The following is a 23,578-nucleotide window of genomic DNA, read 5'->3' as shown; positions in this document are numbered from 1 at the left end:
GCCTTCTGTTCTACCGCTGCAGTGGTAACGATATTATATACACGTCGGCTATATGGTTATATATACCCATAATAATAATCTATACTATATATTATATTATAGGTATATACATAAAATGTTTAAACAATTTTTTTCATATAATATTATATACCTATATATTTATACGATAATAATATGTTTATTGGTTTATTGTTTATATTATATTTTATGATGCCGTTTTTTAAATTTCATGATATATTTTTATAAATACACATTTGCCGACTATATACATTAGGCATTAGGGAAACGTTTCTATTTTCTATGTATAATGGATGGGAAACACACTACAAATATATACGCGTGTATACATGCGCAAGTGACGATGCCGACAATTTCCTTTGTTACCACTTGAACCTGTATATATATGATATTTGCAATGTGCATTGTATACATTTTATATTTTGGTCTCGACACCTGCGAGATTTCAGACAAACGAGGAAAAAAAATATTATATTGTTTCTGGTCATCGATGCTTGGGTATATCTTTCTACACACATATGTATGTAATAATTTTTTTCAAACATTAATTATGGTGGTTGATTATACGTTTTATTTTTTTCGAGACGTCAAACCTGCTGTCGGTTGAAGTTAAACTCATAAATTATTACTGTTGATGTTGTATTTTTTTAATAAATGGCCGTTAAATAATTGTAATTTCAATGCAATGGTTACCCACATCGTATATATTATTACATTATTACACGGGACTGTATCATAGTATCATGCATGTAAGTTTTACGCATATGAAGTACCTATTATATAATATATTCCACCGCTAACCGCTGGGCGCTTCGCCTAAAGATTTTTCTAATATACAGATATATAGCATAGAATATAGAAAAATTATTAATCTTTAAGTTAAACACCTTGTATAGAAGTAATTGAATAGGTAAATGTTTTTTTCTAAAGCTTTCAAATTTTTCGTATTTTAATATTCACTGAAAATTCGGCACAGAATACCGATAACCTTTACGTATACCTACAACTTTGTAAGTTTTGTCTATAAAAACTCGTTTTAACATTCATACGCATAAAACAATTCCATAGAGGACCAAAATATAGTAGATCGTGATTGGTCATCGGTGCATCAATTCATTTTATAAATTATAAATTAATTATAAGAATATGATATCCATTAATAATAAATAATAATAATTTATGTATAATTAAAGCTATACAGTAGTATACATTACATGATTTATAACATTGTTTTTACTCGTATATTCTGTTATTTATTATTAATACATCTTATATTTATTTAATTTTTTTTTATTTACTAAGCGCTTTGCCAACACAGCATAAAATCGGGTTCACATCTACGTAGTAATCTGTTTGTTCTTTCAATCATATTCTAATTAGTCGTTATTGACTTATTGTGATCATAGTGTAATGTACTAATCATTAATAACCAATCTACCAACAAATGTCCAACAATGTCGAGTTCAACTTTTGGACTTGACACAAAAATTAGACTTTATAGTCGTGAATTTGACTTATTTATTATCTTGTTATATGTCAATTTTTTTTATACATGAAGGTATTGCGGGGTATAAAAACATATGAATTGTACAATTGTACACTCTGTCCAACAAGAAAACATAAAGATTCTGCGCATCCCCATTCGATACCATAGTGATATCAATTCCACTTTAGCAAGGTATATCATCTGCATATAATAATAATCGATTTTTTTTGGGTCACGGCGTGTTTTTTCGTTGGACAGACTATAATTACTTACTAGATACTAAATCATTAAGTATATCACATAATTTATTATTATTATTATTATTACCTGGAACAGTTGGATATGATGAGTAAGACGTGCCGGTATCCAAGGCTGGGTGATGGGCGCTGTTAGGCCATGGTTCCATGCCAGCTTTGCCGTGATACTGGTGTGAATGTGGGTGACTAGATGGAGGAGGTGGTGGCGGCGGTGGTGGTGCCAGTCTCGAAGTTGGTGGCGGTAGTAATAAGCTGCTGTACTGAGCAGCCATGTTATGGTGGTGATGGTATTCGTGCACAGCCCTGCAGCAAAAATAACACGCGGTTCAGTACTTAACTTAACCTTGGTGAAATTTGCTTTTATAATATATTATGATAGATTAGATAAAAATGTATGATTAAGTACCTATACTGCAGTGGATGTTTTAATAAATTATTAATAGGTATAGTTAATATCTAAATTGAATACTTAGAACTTATAAAAGGATTTTGATAATTATTATAAGAATTATAATGTCTGCGAGTCAAAAACTGATGTAACTTGAGACTAAAGAATACACTAAGGGACAGAAACGTTTAAATGCACGTTTCGTTACTTAGTAGTCTAGTAAAATATAGATACCAGTAAAAGCATTAGGTACTAAACGGTAATCAAAATATTTATTCTCCATTATGTCATTGCACATATGTAAACATAAAACAAATCTGTTTTGTTAAAAAAAAATTTTTTTTTATAAAATTTGAAATAAAATAACTGCTGCAAGAACAGCCAGTTGTAAATTTAATAATTCAAGCAAATTGATTTACATTGCCCTATTTTAGTCATTGATTTAGACTGGGCAATTAACCCAGGCCAAGTATATTTTTTCCTACATTGTCCATCATAATCAGGCAGTACCATAATTCCCGGACATGTAAACATTGCCCAATAGTCTACTTTGTCTGTAACATAATATATATAAACCACAATATAAATATACTGCATAATAAATCGAGAGAAAATATCTTGAAAAAGTATCACACTAGAGTGGAAGTATCTATTAAATTCGTGGACACTGTTTAATCGTTTATTTATTATTTCGTGATGTTATTTATATATTCATTTTTTAATTCATTAAAATTAAACTCGTATTAAAAATCATTGTACAAAACTATGAAAAATATAAGATAACCTCAAGTTGGGTTCCAAATTTTAAAAACGATATGGATTAGGTCCCAATAATTTTACCAAGTACACGAGTTGGGTCCAACCAACGTTGCCCAAGAGACATCGTGTAAAGATTGGCTAGTAAGTCGCTCAAAACTTTTTTTTTATTACGTAAACATGACGGCGGTCTGATGTAAAAACTATTAATTAATATTATTGAATCAGTAATTTTTTGTTGTTGTTTGTTACCTTTATTTTTATGTATAAAATTATTATGGAATTAACTTGGTTTTAGCTTAAAAAGGTGATAATTGTCTGGTTATGTTGTTATCAAGATAACATTAGTATAAAATATTACCATGGACTCAATTTAAGTATTATCAAATAATACCGTAAACCCAACTTACATTTTTTCAAAATAAGGTATATTGACTAATATATTGAGAAGGTACAATAAAATTCAAATAGGCATTAAAAAAATAATTTTTTTAAATTAAAATTTATTTATCAGATTAATTTTATAAATAAATTGCTTGAAAGAATTGGTTACAACTTCTTAAATCAACAAGATTTAACTGATTTATCACATAACTTATGATAATATTCTAAATTATTATCTATAAAACATTTTTCAAAAATTACACTCAATTCGTGTTAATCTATATCTATGCAGTGTTTAAATTTATCAAAATATTATTTTTGTCTATATCTTTAAGTACCTATATTACATTAGATTTCTGTAGATGTAATTTATGAGAGGAAGGAAAATCGTATATTTTTGCTTTAGTCTAATAAATATAATTTTAAATAATTTAATTTAATTGTTGAATATAAATGTTTATCTGGAATAATATTAAAAATATAAAATACAGCTCTCCTCATTTAACCGTCAGCATATCATAAAAAGTATTAACTTTAGTGTTGAAAATACACAATCAATATACAATTATCCATTTGGGTTAAAAAAAAAAAAAACATGTCCTTTGTTAATAAAATCTTAAAAGTTACCTGTGATGGTGATGAGCAGCTGCAGCAGTATATTGTTGGTAATGTGTTTGCCATGGATCTGCAGGGTTACCAGCAGTGCTATGATGATGGTACATTGTGTCGGGATGATACACTTGACTAGTGGAGTGATGTGAGTGATAATTACTGTTCCAAAACGACGCTGGGAAGTTTCTGGAAGTCATTGGGGAAGTATCTGAAATTATAAAATATAACGTTAATAAAAAACAAGAAGAATAAATAACATGATTAGTTTGTTTGTAGTATTATGAATTTGTAATACTTTAGCCAAGATTAGACAAGTCAATGGTACAAATAAAGTTAATACTGATTTGCATATCTTAAAAAATTAACAAAATGTAATTTAATTAAAAGTTAGTGTTTAGATATCTTTATTAATTTTATTTTAGTTAGGTAAATCATTTTATATTAATTTCATGAAGTTGAAAGGTTTGGTTCACATAATCATATAATTGTTTTCCTGTAAATTTAAATTTACAATATTTTAAAATAAATATCACAACTTCTACTTTTCTTAGTAATTAATAGGTTATAGTGTCTATAGATTTATAGGAACTTAGAGCGTAGGATAATTAATATATTTTATTTCGGAATGTATATATGTAAATCTGTTTCAAAATTTTAAACATAAATATAATTTGTAACAAAAATAATTAATTATTGAATTTATCGAAAACAAAGTTTGTAATTCTTTGTATAATAACACTAAAAACGTTGTTCTATCAGAACATATTTGCGATTGTGCGTTTCCAAGTTCAAACGGTAAAAGAGTTAAGAGATAAATCGAAATAGTTACCTATATTTTATAATTCTGCATTTAATCGTATTTGTCGTTCATGTAGCAATATAGAGTTGGAAAACGCAAATTGTAAATCGCTTTCTATCTGCACGTACTTTAAAATCGAACGTGCTGTTCTATGTCAATATTTAATCGCAGAAAAGATTTGTGAACCTAACAGGTACGTCTTGCAGATAGAAAACGATTTGCAAGTGATACAAACGAATAATCGCAGAAAACTCAACTATTTTTATTAGTCGGCTGGTAAAACAATTTGATGCTTTAATCGTTAAAAAATGCAATAATTACTCTAAGTCTGTTCTATTCACATTGTATACTATTGCATACGTTACGGGTTTATTGAACTCGTGTACATGATTATATTAAAAATGCAACTATACAAAATGTGATCAGCGCATAATGAAGTGAGAGCAGCACACGGAAACATTTTTAGGTGTCAAATACAGTAGTATAATAAAACAGGTGAATTAACAGAAGTAAATATAAGTCATTGTATAATAGTTTATATTATACTATATATTATAATATACATATTACCAATTAGAGCTATCCGTTGATCGATAATATGATGACATATTAAACATTTTTAAATTTTTAAAATGATCAACATACATCATATATGAACTACATTACCACATATATATAAAGATATATATAAATTATTCATTAAAAATGTTATCTAATCAACGCGTGCGTATAAAAATGCGACGATTTTTGACGCGTGTCAGATTGTCATTGTATACTTACATAGTTACGTATGTTACATACGTAAATAGGTTCAAAGAGTTCGCATGTATAAATATTTCTGTAGAAACAAAAATCCCGTAAACATTGGTACAGTTAAGCCACTGTTATTGAATATCATACCTGCAGTATAATAATATGTTATCACATATAGACTCGTAATTATTGCATAACATACGATTACAATTTCGTATATTTGTTTAATATATTGCTTGGACTTTGAGTGGTTCATATCTTAAACTCGTGTAAATCTTATATCTGCTCTAAGTACGAATTTAAAAATAATTAGTCAAATTAATATTGTGTTACAACTTTACAAGTTATAAATTATCAACCGTGGAAAATCGACCGAGTTCCACGCCTGGGTCCTGTATAATATTATAACTTTTAAAAATCGAGTGTGTGTTTGTGTTCATACCACCGATGCCGCCAATCCGATCTATTGTTTCCCAATCGAATTTGGAGTAGGTTTATATGTATATGTATATATTTACTGCGATGGTGGAAAATAAAAGAGATACGGATCGAAGTCGGCGTTTGGACAAAAGACGTTCGGAGAAGTGCAAACGAATATATACGCGAGTGTGTACGTAAAAAATATATAAAATAATAAAAAATAAAAAAAAAAACAATGAGGAATTAAGAAGCGAATAAAACATATGTGTGTATATGTGTGTATGTGTGTATGTGTGTGTATGTATGTGTGTGTGTATAACAGGTTTGGTCGAGTCCAATATAATTTACAAATCTACTCGATCACACAACACACACAAAACACAACCGCGCGCGCGCATATGCGTTCTTCTACACCTGTAAAAAGACAACAATAGCTCTTCTTCCAAAGCGCAGCCGAAGATAAAAATAAATAATTGAAACAGTGAACCCGTGGGAAAGCCCGAATACGACACATTTATTACAGCCTGAACACCCGACTTACATTATAAATCTTTTCGGACCAAACAATCCGCGCCTCTTTGCCCTACAGCCGACACGCACAAATTCAAGTGCTCGCAACAAACCGTAATAATTGAGCTCCCAAAATGAGCTGGAACAATGATATAACCAATGGTAGAGGGATTTAGGAGTTATAAAAAGTTTTATACAATTACAACTAAAAACATTTTAAGATGTAGAATACAATATTATCATGATATCCGACAAAAATATATTTTTAATATTTTTTATCTTTATAATTTTTTAAGTTTCTTACTCTATTGAACGACAACATTCATTTTTAATTTCATATACCGAAATAGAATATTATTTAAAGAATTTCAATCTATAAAAGTCAAATTTCGAACAAATAGTTGATCAGTTATAACTTGTAAATATTTAAAATTTAAATGAGCGAAGTAGAGGTCCAACATTTTGCATGGTATCGATGTAACAGTAACACTTATTACTTCATTCATATTCACGAAAAATACTTATGAGTTTTAAGTTTTAACTCATAAGCAATTCGTCCAAGATTTTATTTTTATCTATCAAAGTACTTCAAAAATATTTTTCTTTGGAATAATAAAAATTTAAAATGCATGTTGTCATTAAAACGAACAGAAATTTAAAAAAATGATAACAAAACAAAATATAATATTTTTTTTTTGATTTTTCAACTTCTTAAAATTATTTAAAACACTATTTTCAAAAATGTAAACATATTTTAAAATTATGTGTTTTTTTTTTTATTAAATAAGCCACTCAGTACATGTGTTATCGATTTGACTATTTAAAAGTAGAGATATTACTAAAGTACAGTTTTTTCTTGAATATATTTGTCTCTAAATCACCCACAATACTCCAAAATAAAATCCTTCAGTTATGTGACTGGTTTTATGTAATAATGTACCGATCCTCTCACAGCAATGTCTTCGTTTAAGTTTAAATGATTATAAAGTTATGCAGGAACCCGACAATCTATTCGAATACGTTATATGTAATAATAATATAAGCAGCGTATGTGTGCGCGATTTCCGTTTATTAAACTTCCGTTAGCGCCAAGTTTCAAGAACCCTCGACGTTGTTTCGGCACCGGTCTATAAACGCCGCGGGTTTTGCAAATATTTCGTTGAAACTCGAGGATATTATTATTAGACTTCTGCAAACTGTTTAATCGCGGCAAACTTCATTATATACTTACTAATTGCACATCTTTAACGTAAATAGTTCGTGCATAGTATATATTATCACTTTTGTAATCCCATACATAGACATACACAAAATAATATGTATTTCTATTGTTAATATACATATGTACCACTATGAACACAGCATATTATTATTTAATATTTATGATATTATGCGTAAGATCTTCAAGTAATAATAATATTATATATTATAATATACAATATATTTATTATTATTTTTATAATATTATATTAAATACTTAAATCGCTCATAAAATATTAATTATGTTGCTTAATGCTTATATTTTTTTGTCCAGTAAAATTTTTATGAGGAGCCTTATATTAAATTTTTAAACCCTAAGTGTTAAAATTAATATTTTTTTAAAATTTAAACTATAAAAATTTGATCAATTTCGCCAAGAACTGTACTACAAAGTTCAAATGCATATATATATTTATATATATGAAAAAAAAATTTAATTATGTATTCTCGATATTTTTTTAACTGTTATTAGAATTTCCAATGAGAAATATTATTAAAATTTTTCAACTTGTATTCAAAAATTTTATCAACATAAACCAAAAAATTTTAAAGAAATGCAATTACGAATATTTTTAGTAAAACTTGTAAAGCCTCAATGGTTAATTACTTTTGAATTACAATAAAATAAATTTCACCGAAAAATAATTGTGGGTAAATATTCCCGTTGCCTGTAATTTATTTTTGGAACTCTCAAAATATGAACTAGATTCAATTTTTTAATATGAGCTTTTATCAAACTGGAAATATTAGAGTTTTTACTACACATATTATTATTGCAAATCAAATATATTTAAGTATGTACAATATTATAAATCTAAAAATTGAACTCATATTTTTAATAAAACAATAAACACTTAATTAATTTATTATTGATTTAAAAATTATAATAAAAAATACAAAACTACGTTATTTAATATAGTATTTATAAATTAAAACATTGTCACGTTAATAAAATTGTTCAATTTATTCACTAGTATATAAATAAAATTTTTAAAGTAGGTACATAATAACATTTTTAATTAATGAACGTTTATTGAGACATTCTCAAATTATTTTTACATACGCATAATAGCAAAAAATAAACCACACATGACTACGTTCTTCTGATAGGGTTTATAGAAAAATTAATTAACCGATATTATTTAAGCATTTAAAATTTTTATCACTAGGAATGATTAATAAGTACAAATATTATTGTAAGTATAGTTATTAAGGTTTGAGATTTCTTATTACAAAAATATCTTCAGATATTTTAGGTATCTGTACTTATATAAGTAAATTACACATAGTAATAATATGAAATCTCAACGTCAATATTGTAATTTAATTGTAAATATAGATCAATTTTTTGATATTTATGATTGCGCTTTTCTGTATCGTATAGAATATATAGTTAATTGTCAAAAAAACATATTATTTTCTTATTACATACTTTTAATAAAAATAATGCATATAGAATACAGATACTAAGGAAAATGTTTTCAGTTAATATTTATAAATTTAACAGAGTAATTATTGATTCAATTTGTAAATAATAATTACAATTACTCCAAATAATTAGTAGTTACTACTTTCTTTTTTGTTTAACACAAAATATTAACTATGATGAAATGAGTGAATATACAAAATATATACTACAATCTAAACATTGTATCAGTAGGTATATAATGTTGTTTCCAATATTTCTTATTATTTTTTTTTTTTTTTTTTTTTTTTTTAATAGTTTACGACATATATTTTCATCTTACGACAGAGCATGATTATATCTCTAACAGGATTTTTTAAGGTGACCCTAGGTTAAGTTAATCACATTAATTCTTGTTTTTTTTTTTTTGTGTTTTGATCAATCGTGGATAAACAAAATATTAGGTACCACGTAAACATTATACAGTAAATAATTTTAGCGGTGCATTCCCAGCTTATTTGTGTTTAAATAATCTATTATAATAAGTAGTATACACAACACAAATAAAATATTTAAGTGATGATTACTAAAATATATTATACGTTAAAGAAACATTTAAACGATAATTTGTGTCAGAAAAGTATATAATCAGTTTATGTGAATAATAAATTATAAAGCGCTATTAATTATTTAAAGTACCTTAATAACATTAAACAATTAAATACTTTAACGTATCTATAATTAATACAAAATGAATTCTATTTAAATTGAATCCCAAATTTCATCAGATTATATTTTAAATATCTGTACAAATTATTAATATGTTTTATAGTTTTAAAAATAACAAACTTTTACAAAATAATTTAAATTTATATCAATAAATTTTGTAAATAGTAATAATAAAAATAAGAAAATAAATAACATTAACTGAATGTCATTGAAATTAAATAATACCTACCTAAAACCTATACATCATAAAAATAGTAATGCCAAGTTTCAAAAAAAAAAAAAAAATTAACCTTATAAAATCATAAATATTTTATTAGTAGGTATTTTGTGAAACTGTGTCCAGATGATATGTGTTGATTTATAACAAATTAGTCTTAATAATTTTACGTTAATTTAAAGTAAAATACGATATAAAATATAAATATATAAATATCGTATGCTTAATAAAAATATAATTAATAACAAGCTTTTATTTAAAACATTGTTTAAAGTTAATACTCATTTGAATTCATTCAGTTTTTCTTCAAATTTGACTGTATAAACCACTAAACATATCTTTATGTTTGATTGCAATAAATAGCACGTGCGATTAGTGTCCTCGTAGCTTGACAATATGTAATGATATTGTAAAAAAAATAAGTAATGTATCGTCGACGTGAGTTTGGCGTGTGTTATTCCATATACGCTCACACGCACATTAAATGCTTGTACACTCAGTGCTCGTGCATGTGTGTGTGCGCGCGCGCGTATTGATTGTTACGTGGAGAACCAGTTTTTTCGCGATGGAAGACGCATTCCTGTAGGAGGTGTTTTACAAGTGAAAGAGTTTTCTTGTACTAATTAAAAACCTATTAAAATAATACTCAATTCTCACGCGGTCAGTATATATAACAATAAATAATGTGTCATTGCGACTTATGGGATGAAACAGAAGAACAATTTTTCGAGAGAAGTATAAAAAAAAAGAAAAAACGGCTGCAGTCTGAAATGTTAAGTTTTTTCACTCCAAAGCGAAAACGCATTCTCAGTCATAAGGTCATTCCCAACATCGCCGGAGGTTTATGAGTTTTAAGCGCGGTAAACTTAAAGAAAATAATATTATACTATATAGAGTGAAGAGAGTGAGAAAGAGAAATTCCTACGGTATATCACTATTATACTTCTCCTATAAGTATAAGTCTTCTCAATATTACAGTTAAATGTCACTGGTCGATCTAAATATGTAAAGTTTGTATACGTTATTGGTCTACACATATAAAACACAGCCCCTCCCCCTTGAATTTACCAATTATCCAAGTTACTTATAGCGAAATATATAGTACAATATTAAATTAGTAGATATTATTACATTATGTTCATTGTATAACTATATTAAATATTATGTGTTAATTAAATGCGTTGAAATTGAATTTAAAACTTTTTAGCGATTTACCTTTGGTCGATGTTTGATGGGCATTGTTGAGTTTTTGATCACTGTTCAACGCCCTGGAAAAGTGTTCGTCTACCACGGTGGCGACGTCTCCGGTATAGTGGGTGAACACTACGCAATTCACCGACACGTATTGCGCATGTGCAGCGGTACGCCTGTCCCCGCGCGTTCTAGAATCGTCCTGCACGTTGTCATCGTCCTCGTCCATTTCAGTGCGAGCATCTACAAAAAAAAAAAATAAATACCAACCACCAAAAAACATAAATAAAAGTCTTTGAGAGCAAAAAAAGTATAAAACTTTTTAAATCCATCATCATAATCTGTTCATTATGTCTCATTTTCTATTTTCGTCTTAATTCCGTTAACACGAACAAGAAAAAAAACAGTTTAAAACTATCCCTCTTTTGAATACATTATCATCTCGTTAAGTCACCGTGGACTGAATTACAATTCGGTATAAAACTTCTAAAAAAGGACGATTTATGTACCACAATTATGCGTTGTATATTATAAAATAATGTTTATTAAGACGCCTCTGTGTTTTGTAAGACAACAAAGCAGATTAATCTCAATATCATGAGGATAAAGCATCCTTGGGCACGTTAATTGAAGAGGATGCTTTGGGGCGATGAATATTGTCTTTTGTGAACGCTTTTAAGTATTTTAAGGATATCTATACATCACACGTATTGTTTAAGAACTGCATAGCAATAAGTATTTTAAAAAAATTACAAAATATTCTGAAACTTATAACTATTGTCAAAAATATTATCCAAAATTATACATTGACAATAATATATTAATTTTAATATTTTTTTTTTAATTTAAATTTTTAATACTTATGAAAGACTGATTATGTGAATTAAACTATATTATTAATTAACAAATACATATTAAATAACCTATGATATAGTAAGAAAATATAATATATAAAGTAAATTTAAGTTTAAAATAACATAAAATATTAAAGTTATCTTCAGTAGGAATTGTATATAATTAAGTTGAATTGTTTATTTAAACCTATAGATAGGCGTTTTATAAAAATATAAATTGTATTTGATTGACACTTATACTGGAAACCTCACATTATTATCTTTCATGTTTTGCATGAGTTATTAATGTTATTATATATATATATAGATACTAAAGCAATGTATACATGACTCGTTGGGATATCTGTGTTCTACATAAAATAATATGTGTACGTCTAATCGTAAACACATACATTATTCTATTTCTGTCTGTATAAACTTCTTGATGATAATATAATAGTTTTTATTATTTTAACAGTTACCTATTAAAAATATAAACCTCAGCTCGTGCACTGTTATATTAAATATGATTGATTTCTTAAGATATAATAACTTTTTAAACAAATAATTTTTAAATTTCTTTATGAAGTCGTTAATAATTTATAAACATTTTATAACCAAGCTAATATTTAATAATTATATAATTATATAATAGAGGAATTTTAACTGTTGACATATTATTACACAGCGCTCTCATTATTTTAAAAATTATTTTAACTCAAACAAGACATTTCCAATTATTTGAAAACTTTAACATAATTAATACGCAACCGATATATATAGTAAGCTTTAAAATATTTATTTTTACATTCTTGTTGACACATGTGTTGGCTGGTGAACTAGCAATCAACTTAAGATTTTAAATCGTAACTTACATATTTAATTTTATACATTCATGATATGAATCTTTTTATTCATATTATTATAATATAAAACAACTTTTACTTTTTATATAATACATAAATTGCACATTTTCATGAACTTCATGACTTCCAAATTTGTACTAAAGTTAATAATTAATACGGTTGTATTATTAATTATTATTATGATTATTACCGTCTCTGGATGTGTCCTCTTCCTTGTGCACTACCGAAACGCTATTGGCTGTAGCCGGCGAGGATGCAGGACTTGCGATTCCACCTACAGGGCCCACGCTGGACGCTCCGGATCCGACGCTGCTGTGGTGTGAGTCTGTATGATCTGCAATTGTTGTCCATCTGTTAGCCGGCGAATCTCCACCACCAATTGGCGAAGATGTGGATGCTTGTTGGTGTGTTTCCAACGCTCTTAACTGTAAACAAAAACATTATTTGAATGGTGCAATATTACACATAGTATCAATAATTTATAGTATTAAAATATTCAGTGTGTTCACTTCAAATGGAACCAGTAAATATTACAGCTGGATGGCTTTTATCGCCTTTGCATTTAAATGAGATTTTCGGAAGGTGAAAAATGTATTTAAAATAAACGTTTTGTTAAAATTAAAATTTCAATAATTTCGGTATGCGTATAGACAATACAAGTTATTTTTTTTAAAATAGTAACGCCAATAATTTTTATCAGATTTACATTATCTCTTTTTTTTTTTTGTATATAAATAATAATTTCATAGTTACCTGTTAACTATAAAATTGACAAAGTTAAAGTAAATTAAAATACTGTACATTATATAAACAAAGTCTATTATCAGTTATTACGCTAAAATTGTATTTTATGAATAATGGGTTTTTCATAATGAAATACTAAGTTATCCACATCGAAACATAATACTGCGATTAGTGCGATTATTATTATACTAATATTGTAATTTGTTCATCCATATTTATAGACGAATAGGCATAAAGATAACGTACATTAAAATTAACAAATATACAGACTTAAGGGGATTGGAAGCGGTGACTTTCTGTCTTTGTCTAATACATGCGTAACATAGGATTATTAACGTGTTCTATTTCCAACGTGCCAATTTATATAATGAAGTGATAAGAATTCTGAAAACAGATTAGAATTTGGCGTCAAATCTTATATCGACTTAACTATATTTTTGATTTTAACTTCTCCAGAAATTGAAATATGTCAATGTTTAATCACTTTTTATTAATATAAAGTTTTTAGAATTTTGAGTCATGAAATCAAAATGGTGGGAAAGTCGATCTCAAGTAGACTTGACGACAAATTTAAATCTATTTTCAAAATTCTTATTTTATTATTGCTTCATTATAGCAATATCGGTACGTTAGTAATAAAACAGTCTAAAATCCTATGTTGTGCATGTAATAGACAAAAACAGTTTAACTGCTTCCAATTCCCTTAAAACTTTTGATTTAATTAAATTACACTACATAAATATTTAATAAGTAAAATACTATTATTTGAAGATTTTGATTCATAAAATACTTTATTTAAAATAAAATGTATTTTTGCATTAATAATGTTAGATATTAAATTGAGATATAATCGTATTTTATTTTGCCATGGATAGTTTAATAATAATTATTTGCCATCATAAATTCAAAACTATAGACATCGCGGAGACGTGTTGATTGAATTTAATACGATTATCTACTGTTGCGGCTTAGCCTTTTAGACTAATGACGGTCAATTAATATTAGTTATATTATTACACAACGCAAATCAAACGAGTGCTGAGAAACCGGTTGAGTTTAAAGGACACACGGATGAAAAAAAAAGTGGTAGCCCAAACTTTTTTCTTCCGAAAAATATCAATTGTCTTATCATCATACTACCTTTCGTATAATATAACAGTCCATTGTAGAAAAAATAATAATAAAGAAAAAATAAAAAAAAATTTAAAAGAATGAAAAAAACCTAAACAAGAATAAATTGTAAGATGGACCAGATACAATATAGGAATGCGGAGTCGGGTCGGACTTAAAAGAGCATTCCTCGTGTCCCGGCACACACCGGCTACCTCTGATGACCATAAATCAACATGGATACATACCCGCATATACCTATAACACAGTATTTGTATGTACACTAAACTTTACAGCGTGCGGTAATTTTTAATTCTTTGTTTTGTACAAATAGTTTTTTTTTCATCTCTCCCATACATCGAATACCGTTACACGATAACACAACGAAATCATAATATATATGATTTAAAATATGATTTTCCTCATTTTATAAAAAAACAAGCTAGAATTTCCACGAACATGATATTATTATTACAACAATAATATGTCTCGGTTAGGGATTTTTTTTTCTGATAGGGGCGCCACAACACACAGTAGCACGGAGATATGGAATCCCACTCATCTCAGCCATTCCAATTTGTTCATTAGGCTTGGTTCATATAAAAATATTTCAAATGTTTCTTTTGTGTACATCGCATTTTATGCATGTGAGTATTTTCACGTCCACTTATTGCGCTCTCCTAGCAGTATGCGCTAAAGAAATATTTTCACACGGCCTTTAGAAATATACAAACTCACAAGGAAGAACTAAACATAAATTTAATCATTCTTCGCAATAAAACACGGTAAACGTATACGATAATATACTCAGAAAGCTTTAAACAGAGTTAAATGCAACTAGAAATTTTTTTGTTAATATGCCACGTATGTTAAATAAATAATAATATTATTCTATATGGCCAATATAATGACTCATTATCATCAAATATTAGAAATGATATTCAGACTGCACAGGTATAAAAAAAATATGTCATTTGCATAATTTTATTATATTACAGCGACAATCTCCTAACAATAAAGTTCATTATAAATAGTTGATGAGCGTTTTCTGCTTAAATCCAAAATATCATATTATGATGATAAACTATACTATATTATTGTCTATATTATTTATCACACACGTTTGAGCACCTGTAAGTTCATCAATGAGTAAAAATATTCAGAATGAGAATATATCAGAATCGATCAATCCGTAAAGTTAAAATAATATCGTTTAATCTTTGTTTATACTTTTTGTTTATAATCTCAAGTTAAAATTATTATCATTTATCATTATTGATAATAACAAAATGGTTTCATAATAAAATTACTATTAAATTTGTCTATACCTAGTTGCATATAATTTATAAATAACTTTGTAAAACGTTATTGTATAATTGATGTAATTAACTTAATAAAAATACACAAATCAATGCCAAATGGTTACTAAAATTATTTTAAATATATTTTAAAAATTAAAATAACTTAACAGATATTATTAGATAGCTATTTAAGCATAATTTATAAACTATTCTTTGATATCGAGATTTATCTTTATTAGGTAGGTACCTACACGCAAAACCAATATTTTCTTAAACTAAATATGTATAAAGTTAACAAAAATAAAATAAAACCAAATATATTATCCGTATCTATTCTTAAACTGGTTACTGAAGTATTTTCCAATTCCAAACATAATTTGAAGCTTAAACTTTTAAATTTAATAGGAAGATAATTTTTATGGATAAATATATTATTATTATTAAAAAATATAATTAAAACTTGAGTATTAAATAATATCATATATTTACTACAATTAAGCTTAAAAATAAATAAATTTACAAATGTATAGATACCTAAATAGCAATTACTTATTTAATATTAATAAGAATTTAATTTAATTAATTAATATCCAAATATGTTAAAGTAAATAAATAATACAAAAGACAATCAATCATGGACTTGTTAGAATATATAAACTGCTTTTATAAAATAACCATATTTTTTTTTTTATATCAAATGACTAATAATACATTAAAACAAAACATTATTTTTTAAATAATCACGTATCGAGAAGGTTGTCAATAAAATACGACAATACAGGCGCGTGTCGTATAAATTTGCCCATACCAATAATATTATCCAGTTTCCCCAACATTCTACAATTAATTTACAACCGTAGTCGACACAATTTAACAAAATTATTTTATCGTATAAACCTGGATTTTTGTCTTTACTTCCACCCTGGATGTATTCTTATCATCTTCATTAAAGTATTACAAGTCACTTAATTAAGTAATAAACTTATTAAAACATTTATTTTAAAATATGCAATGTAGTTGAGTATAAATAACTTAAATAAACAACGGTACACACATATTTATTGTCTCTATGTTACAAGTACACAACATTGAAAATTTACATTCAGTAATCACATTGAAATTCGTCAGATTTATTAAAAGCCAATGACTTATTCGAAATAAAAAAAAAATGTAAGGTTAGTCCAATATTATGTATTTAGTTACCAGTTTAAATATAAGGGGAATACATGTAAAACTTTTCAATCATTCGAAGTCCAGCAATAATATACGAAATGTATCTATATCTAAATTAAATATTTAAATATAGATATGTACCTCATTACTCATTACGTTTATGAACAGAATCTTAAGAAAAAATTCAACTAAATATGTTTGAAATTTGTAATAATTATTCAATTATTATTATAAACAGTTAATATATCAATCTTAATATGAATAGTAGATATTAATGTATCTTATGTATCAATATATAGTGATATATGGGTAACATTTTAACGGGGAGGGGAAAAAATAAAAAAAGATCTCCAATTTAAACTAATTAAAGGTTAATAATATTTTAACATATAAATATAGTTAAGCTTAATTATATGTTATTATTTATATATTTAAAATTTATATTAATATATTATAGTTAATTAAAATAAATTTTAATAGGTATAGGAAATAAAATATAATCAACCATATCAGTAAATTAATACTATACATTTGTTCATTTCATCTTATGTAGTTAAACAAATTATTTCATGATATCTAAGTCATTAGGTAATAATATTAAAATAACATTCCTTAAATTACAAGTTAATATTATTTTTCCAGAGGGGGAGCAAGCGCTTTATCGTGACTTCGAAGGACGCCCATTGCCATGTAGTAATGTACATAGGTATCTATGGAATATTTAATGTAATTATATATAAAGGTATACTTGCAAAATATGTATACTCTACTCTTAAATATCCTAAATTTTTATATAATATAATAAAGTAAGTGGGTGTTCATTACTTATATAATTCAAACAAAAATTAAATATTTTTTTAAATATTAAAATTTAAACATTCATAGCACTAAATATATAAATTTTTTTCAATGTTTGCAATTAAATCAATATTTTATAATAAATTACTGCTGAAAAATACATTTAAAATATTATATTGATTTTCCTTAAAATACTAGAGGTGATTGGAAACTTAGGTATATAACATAATACTGCATATAGGTATAAATATATAAATATACCAATGAACATTGAACGTGAATAAAATGAAAAATTCAGTTTGTAAATATTAAACTAATATATTATAATATCATAGCTAAACAATAAAATTATTTTATTTCTTACTATTTTTGATCAACGTATTTATATAATAGAAAATGGTAAGTAATTTATACCTAATAAAGACATTTTATTAAGATAACACAAAATCTAATAAATATTGTACAATAATATTGGAATTTCATTAGTAAATTGCTACTCGCACATATTTTTGTTGAAGGATAATAGCTCTTGTTAACAGATATCAATTTTAATCGACAAACATTAACTAGTATCGTTGTCTCTGTGTTGGATATTAAAAGACACGTTTTCCAAAACAACCGGTTCCCAGTTTATATATGACAATATATTATGAGTACCTACATTGAAAATAGGTAATGAACATCCAAGAAAATGATTTTATAAAGCCTGCTCAACTAAACCTATAAAGAAGTAGAAATCATATACATAAAATATATAATATATATATATATATATATATATTTACAATTATTATTATATCGTAAGTAGTTGATTAGATCTGTATGTTTACTGTCAAGACGTGTTTGAAATACAATAATAATATACCTATATCACTTCATACTAAATTTATCAACTCCAGCAAGAACACGTGCTACAGTGATCCACGTTTATTATTGAAGAGAATTTTAAAAGTTCAACAGTATTAATTACTTCTTAGTCAAAGTCTTACATAATAAAATATATATCAAGCATTACGAGGCCGTTAGTTTACGAATAAAAAAACCATTATGATTTATTCAATGTTTAAATCTGTAAGGGCAAATATCAATAAGTATATTCTATACCTCAATATTAAATTGCTCTTGTATAAATTGACATAAATGATTGCGAATAATCAAATCATAAAATATACTGTGAAATATACATTAAATTTATTTTTTGTCTTTATTTATAAAATGTATTTAAAAAAAAAATCATTTTCAAGTAAATGTCATATAGGAAAATACATTTTTAAAGGAATATAAATTTATTATTTTATTTAGTGGCATTAAATACCATAAAATTAATTAATAAAAATTATATAGATAAAGGTATTTAAATCAATTAATAATAATTCAGAAATAAAAGTTATTAGTGTTATGACTTTAGAGAACCTAGTCAAAATAAAACAAAGTATAACAAATTTCACAGTTCTAAATAACATTTTGATTTAATATAGACTCTTAATTTATATAATATATAATATATTAATCTACATTATAAATACAATACATGATTTTAATGTAACAATTATTATTCGTTGTGTGTATTTAAGTTGTTAATGTCTATTTATTAGTGATCATATAGTAGACTTACAAAATATCAAAATCAATACAACCAAAATATTTAATGACTACACAACCATAGGTAATGCATTAAATAATCTATTCACATAGTTATTTTACAAAATGGTTCAAAAATAAATACATCTCAGGTAAAATAGCTATTGTTTTTTTTTTTTTTTAATTAAAACAAATATTTGACACTTTCCAGCACGCACTTATGTCTTTTAAAACACACCATGGATAAATCAAAAATATTTCCACTGTAGGGACGATAGAAATGTCTGCCATTACATGATGTCAATATAACAAGGCGAGTATATCTCAACGAGTATACATCGCTGTTTATACATACTGAATTTTTATGGCAGAAATATCAAAAAATGTAGTATTTTAAAATTTGAAATGACTAATGGAAATTAGGTTTGTGCCTTTTTATTATTTATATACAATCAATGCTATAAAAATAATAAAATTAAATAGATATTTATTTTATACAATTGTAAGTATCTATTTGAAAAAGTTTTAAATCTGCTATTACGCACAAATATAATATTTAGTACACAAATGACAATTAAAAAATATAGAACAATATAATTATAACTAATCAAATTAAAAACAGAGCTATCCAAATATTTTTTTAATATATGCCTATAATTAATGTAAAATAATTAATTAATTAAGCAGTTAGGAATTAATAGAACTAAATAGTAAATAAATACTACTTTCAATAGAAGTATTTTGGTACACAGTATTATATTTTCATTTTTTTTTTTTTTTTAATTATGAATATTTAATTAAACAATTAACATGAATAAAAATAAACGCTAGAAAACTTACCAAGTACTATTGATATTTTTAGAAGCATAGGTATATGTTATTAATCAGATAATTTCAAAAATTAGAATTATCCACTGAAAGTAAGTGTGTCTTGGATTAAACATTTACAATTGACATTAGTTCAAACACGACGAGAATACTGAGATAGGTTAATCCAGTTAGGGTCCGAACCCCGCAACCTCTTACCTACGAATATTAGTATTATATTATTTTATAAATTATTATGAAAAATATTGAATACATTTCTATTAATGAAAGATAAGAATAATATTAATGACAATTTTCAATGTAAAGACTATAATTGAAAAGAAATCATAGACCTGATATCGAAGATTAAACTATAACCGTCTGTTAATATTAATTTACAAAATATAACTACACACATATAATTTCTTATTATACCGCATTATTTATACAGATGAACTTTTGACATTAAGTGCGCAAACGCTTCGTTTGTTTATTTAATAATACGTACCAAAGATACATCCCACATCCCATCAAAAAATAAAAATTAAGATTTTAAGGACGATGTCATAATACTGACAAAATTATAGTCAATTTAAAAATATGTAAATTATAATTTAAATAATTATACGTAAAATATAATTATATATTATCAATAAGTAAATGCTATTAGAGATATTTTGAAATAAGAATATTAAAATGTTTTCATTATATTATTTAAATGAATTAAATTCAAACACCTCAAAAAAGCTTCAATTTTTCATTAACAAGATTTACAATAAAAATGAAGCCATCATTGTAGTTTTGTATAATATTATATAAATTAATAAACTATAGGAAAAATTTAGTATCATTAAATTATGTACATACAATATGGGTACGTAATTATGTTTTACAAAATCAGGATTAAAATATCCAAATCAATAAAATCAAAAAAAAAAAAACAGTTGAGTATTAAATTTTAGATATTTTGTAGCATATATTATTATACTACAGTTTGTATACAATATGTAAAACTCTAAACGTTTAGTTAATTCAAGAATGTAAAAGTTAATATAAATAATTAACAAAGGTGGATAAGTTTAATAATATAACAAAATACTATATAATATTTACTATATTACCTAATTCTCAGTAATAAATAAAATAAATACTATGAATATTTTTAAATAATTATATTATAAATAATATCTTAACTGATTAAATTTCAATTTAAATCACAATACGATATTTCAAAGTTAAGAATAATAGGTATTATTTCATATTTGTAGAATTTAGTTTGAAGTACCCTCATAACTACTCTATACATATCATTAAGTCCAGAGACGCATTTAAATTTTTAACGTCTAGGGTACTGTTCCTTAAATTTACCGCCCGGAGCCCAAGCTCACTTGCCCCTCCCCCTAAATACGTCTCTGAGTAAGTCCCAGTAAAAATTCAGCAACCTTAAATCAATAATAAATACCTTGATTGATATTGTGTTAGTCATATTATTTTTCTTATCATTTCTTTTTAACTGTTCCATTATCAAAGGAAATTTAAAGATATAAGATAAGTATATTTACGTATTCGATATATGTACATTAACTGTTAATTAAACATTCAACAGTAGGTAACCTGTATTATACTAATAGTTGCACTTGTTTAATATTTTACTGTTATTAAATAAAATATTTTATAACACAAAATAAATTAACTTATTATGTTATTACATACAAAGTAATATTGAATTATAAGTTAACCTAACCTAACCTTATCTATAGGTACTTTTGATAATATTTTATTAAATGTTTATAATTTTATAAAATATTTATAAATTGTCAACTTACACGTGTATAAATATTTAATAAACATACTACATCATACTTCTTTATATATTATAATATTATGCTAATATAGGTATTAAATAGTAGGTAATTAATAATTTAGATATTTTATTTTACTCATTAATAATAATTTTTTATTTGTTTAAAATTTTAACATAATACTTCGACTTTAATTAAAAAATTCTAACTTTGAATCAGGTATTTAAAAACATGTATAATTTATACTTCTTATTGTAGACTCATAACATAAAAGTTGTAACTAAAAGTAGGTACATTTCTATAAATACAATACTACTATAATTAGATATTTAAATTAATAAAAATGGTATAAGTAGAAATAATTAAATTTTGTTTTAAAATTGTGTACAAATAATAGTATAAATATGCAATATTATAACTATGTTTTTTTTTTCATAATAAGTCAGAGATTAAGAAAAAAAATTATGTTTCATTAGAAATTTGGATTATTTATTTTTAATAAATTCTTTAAAATACAAATTCGGAATTCGTATAAATTATCAAATTCAATAAAAGTTGTAAATTTTAATTATTTTTTTATTTTTTGTATTTACATCAATCAAAAAACTTACTGTTCGGTGATAAATGAATTTAACTCAAAAAAAGAAGAAAACGGTTAATATATAGGTATGTCTTAGAGATAATAAACGCATATATATTTAGGCATTCAACAATATAAGTCTGTACTAAAATTGTATTATAGAATTATATTTAACACTACAAAAACATCAGGACATTGCCAATATTTATTATTATTAGTTTTTAGTGATTACTTATAACCATATATAATACCCCTACCATGTATATAATATAGCACGCAATAACACATTTTATACGATTTAGGTCTTTACAATGAATTTTTAGATTGTTGATCAAAACCGAACTAGCCAATTTAAGGAGTTAAAACAAGTTTGAAAAACGAATTAGAAATTTTTAAAATATTCAAAGCGATCCAAATACCTAACCCAAACCTATACCTAATGGTTTATTTAAATTTTATTTTTTTTATTAATTTAAAATATAATTTAATAATGTATACCAAACAATTATACAACAAGCAAATAAATTCATTATTCAAAAGAGAGGAAAAAATTAAAAGACCAAGAGAAGAAAAGCTTTCCAGTAATAGAAACTTTAAGATAGTTCAAATTTATAGTTATATACATTAATTTATAATTGATTTGTTATTTATTTAAATAATTTAATATTAACTTCACAGTCAAATTATGCAGTTAATAAAACAAAACAATAAGTTTAATCTACGTAAATATTACGGAAAATTAAACCCGTCTTACAGATGTATCAACATAGTAAATTTCTATTCAGGATTTCCATTTTT

The 23,578-nt window shown here is 25.3% G+C and overlaps 1 protein-coding gene across 2 annotated transcripts in view; it reads right to left on the bottom strand.

Annotated features, from left to right (window-relative positions):
- Positions 1 to 23,578, bottom strand: part of LOC112602510 (protein vestigial) — a 34,494-nt gene that overhangs the window by 8,642 nt on the left and 2,274 nt on the right. For both annotated transcript variants that reach the window (XM_025350601.1, XM_025350600.1), the window contains exons 2-5: positions 13,075 to 13,309; positions 11,210 to 11,428; positions 3,917 to 4,109; positions 1,832 to 2,064 (exon numbers count right to left, since the gene is read on the bottom strand). In XM_025350601.1, the coding sequence (XP_025206386.1) occupies positions 1,832 to 2,064; positions 3,917 to 4,109; positions 11,210 to 11,428; positions 13,075 to 13,309 (880 nt within the window). The remainder of the gene's footprint in view (positions 1 to 1,831; positions 2,065 to 3,916; positions 4,110 to 11,209; positions 11,429 to 13,074; positions 13,310 to 23,578) is intronic.

The sequence above is a fragment of the Melanaphis sacchari genome, unplaced genomic scaffold, assembly GCF_002803265.2.
Source record: "Melanaphis sacchari strain LSU unplaced genomic scaffold, SCAv2.0 Contig8_pilon_pilon, whole genome shotgun sequence".
NCBI classification, from domain to species: Eukaryota; Metazoa; Arthropoda; class Insecta; order Hemiptera; family Aphididae; genus Melanaphis; species Melanaphis sacchari.
Note: the sequence above shows the minus strand (reverse complement) of the source record. Positions and strands in the feature narration are given on the sequence as shown.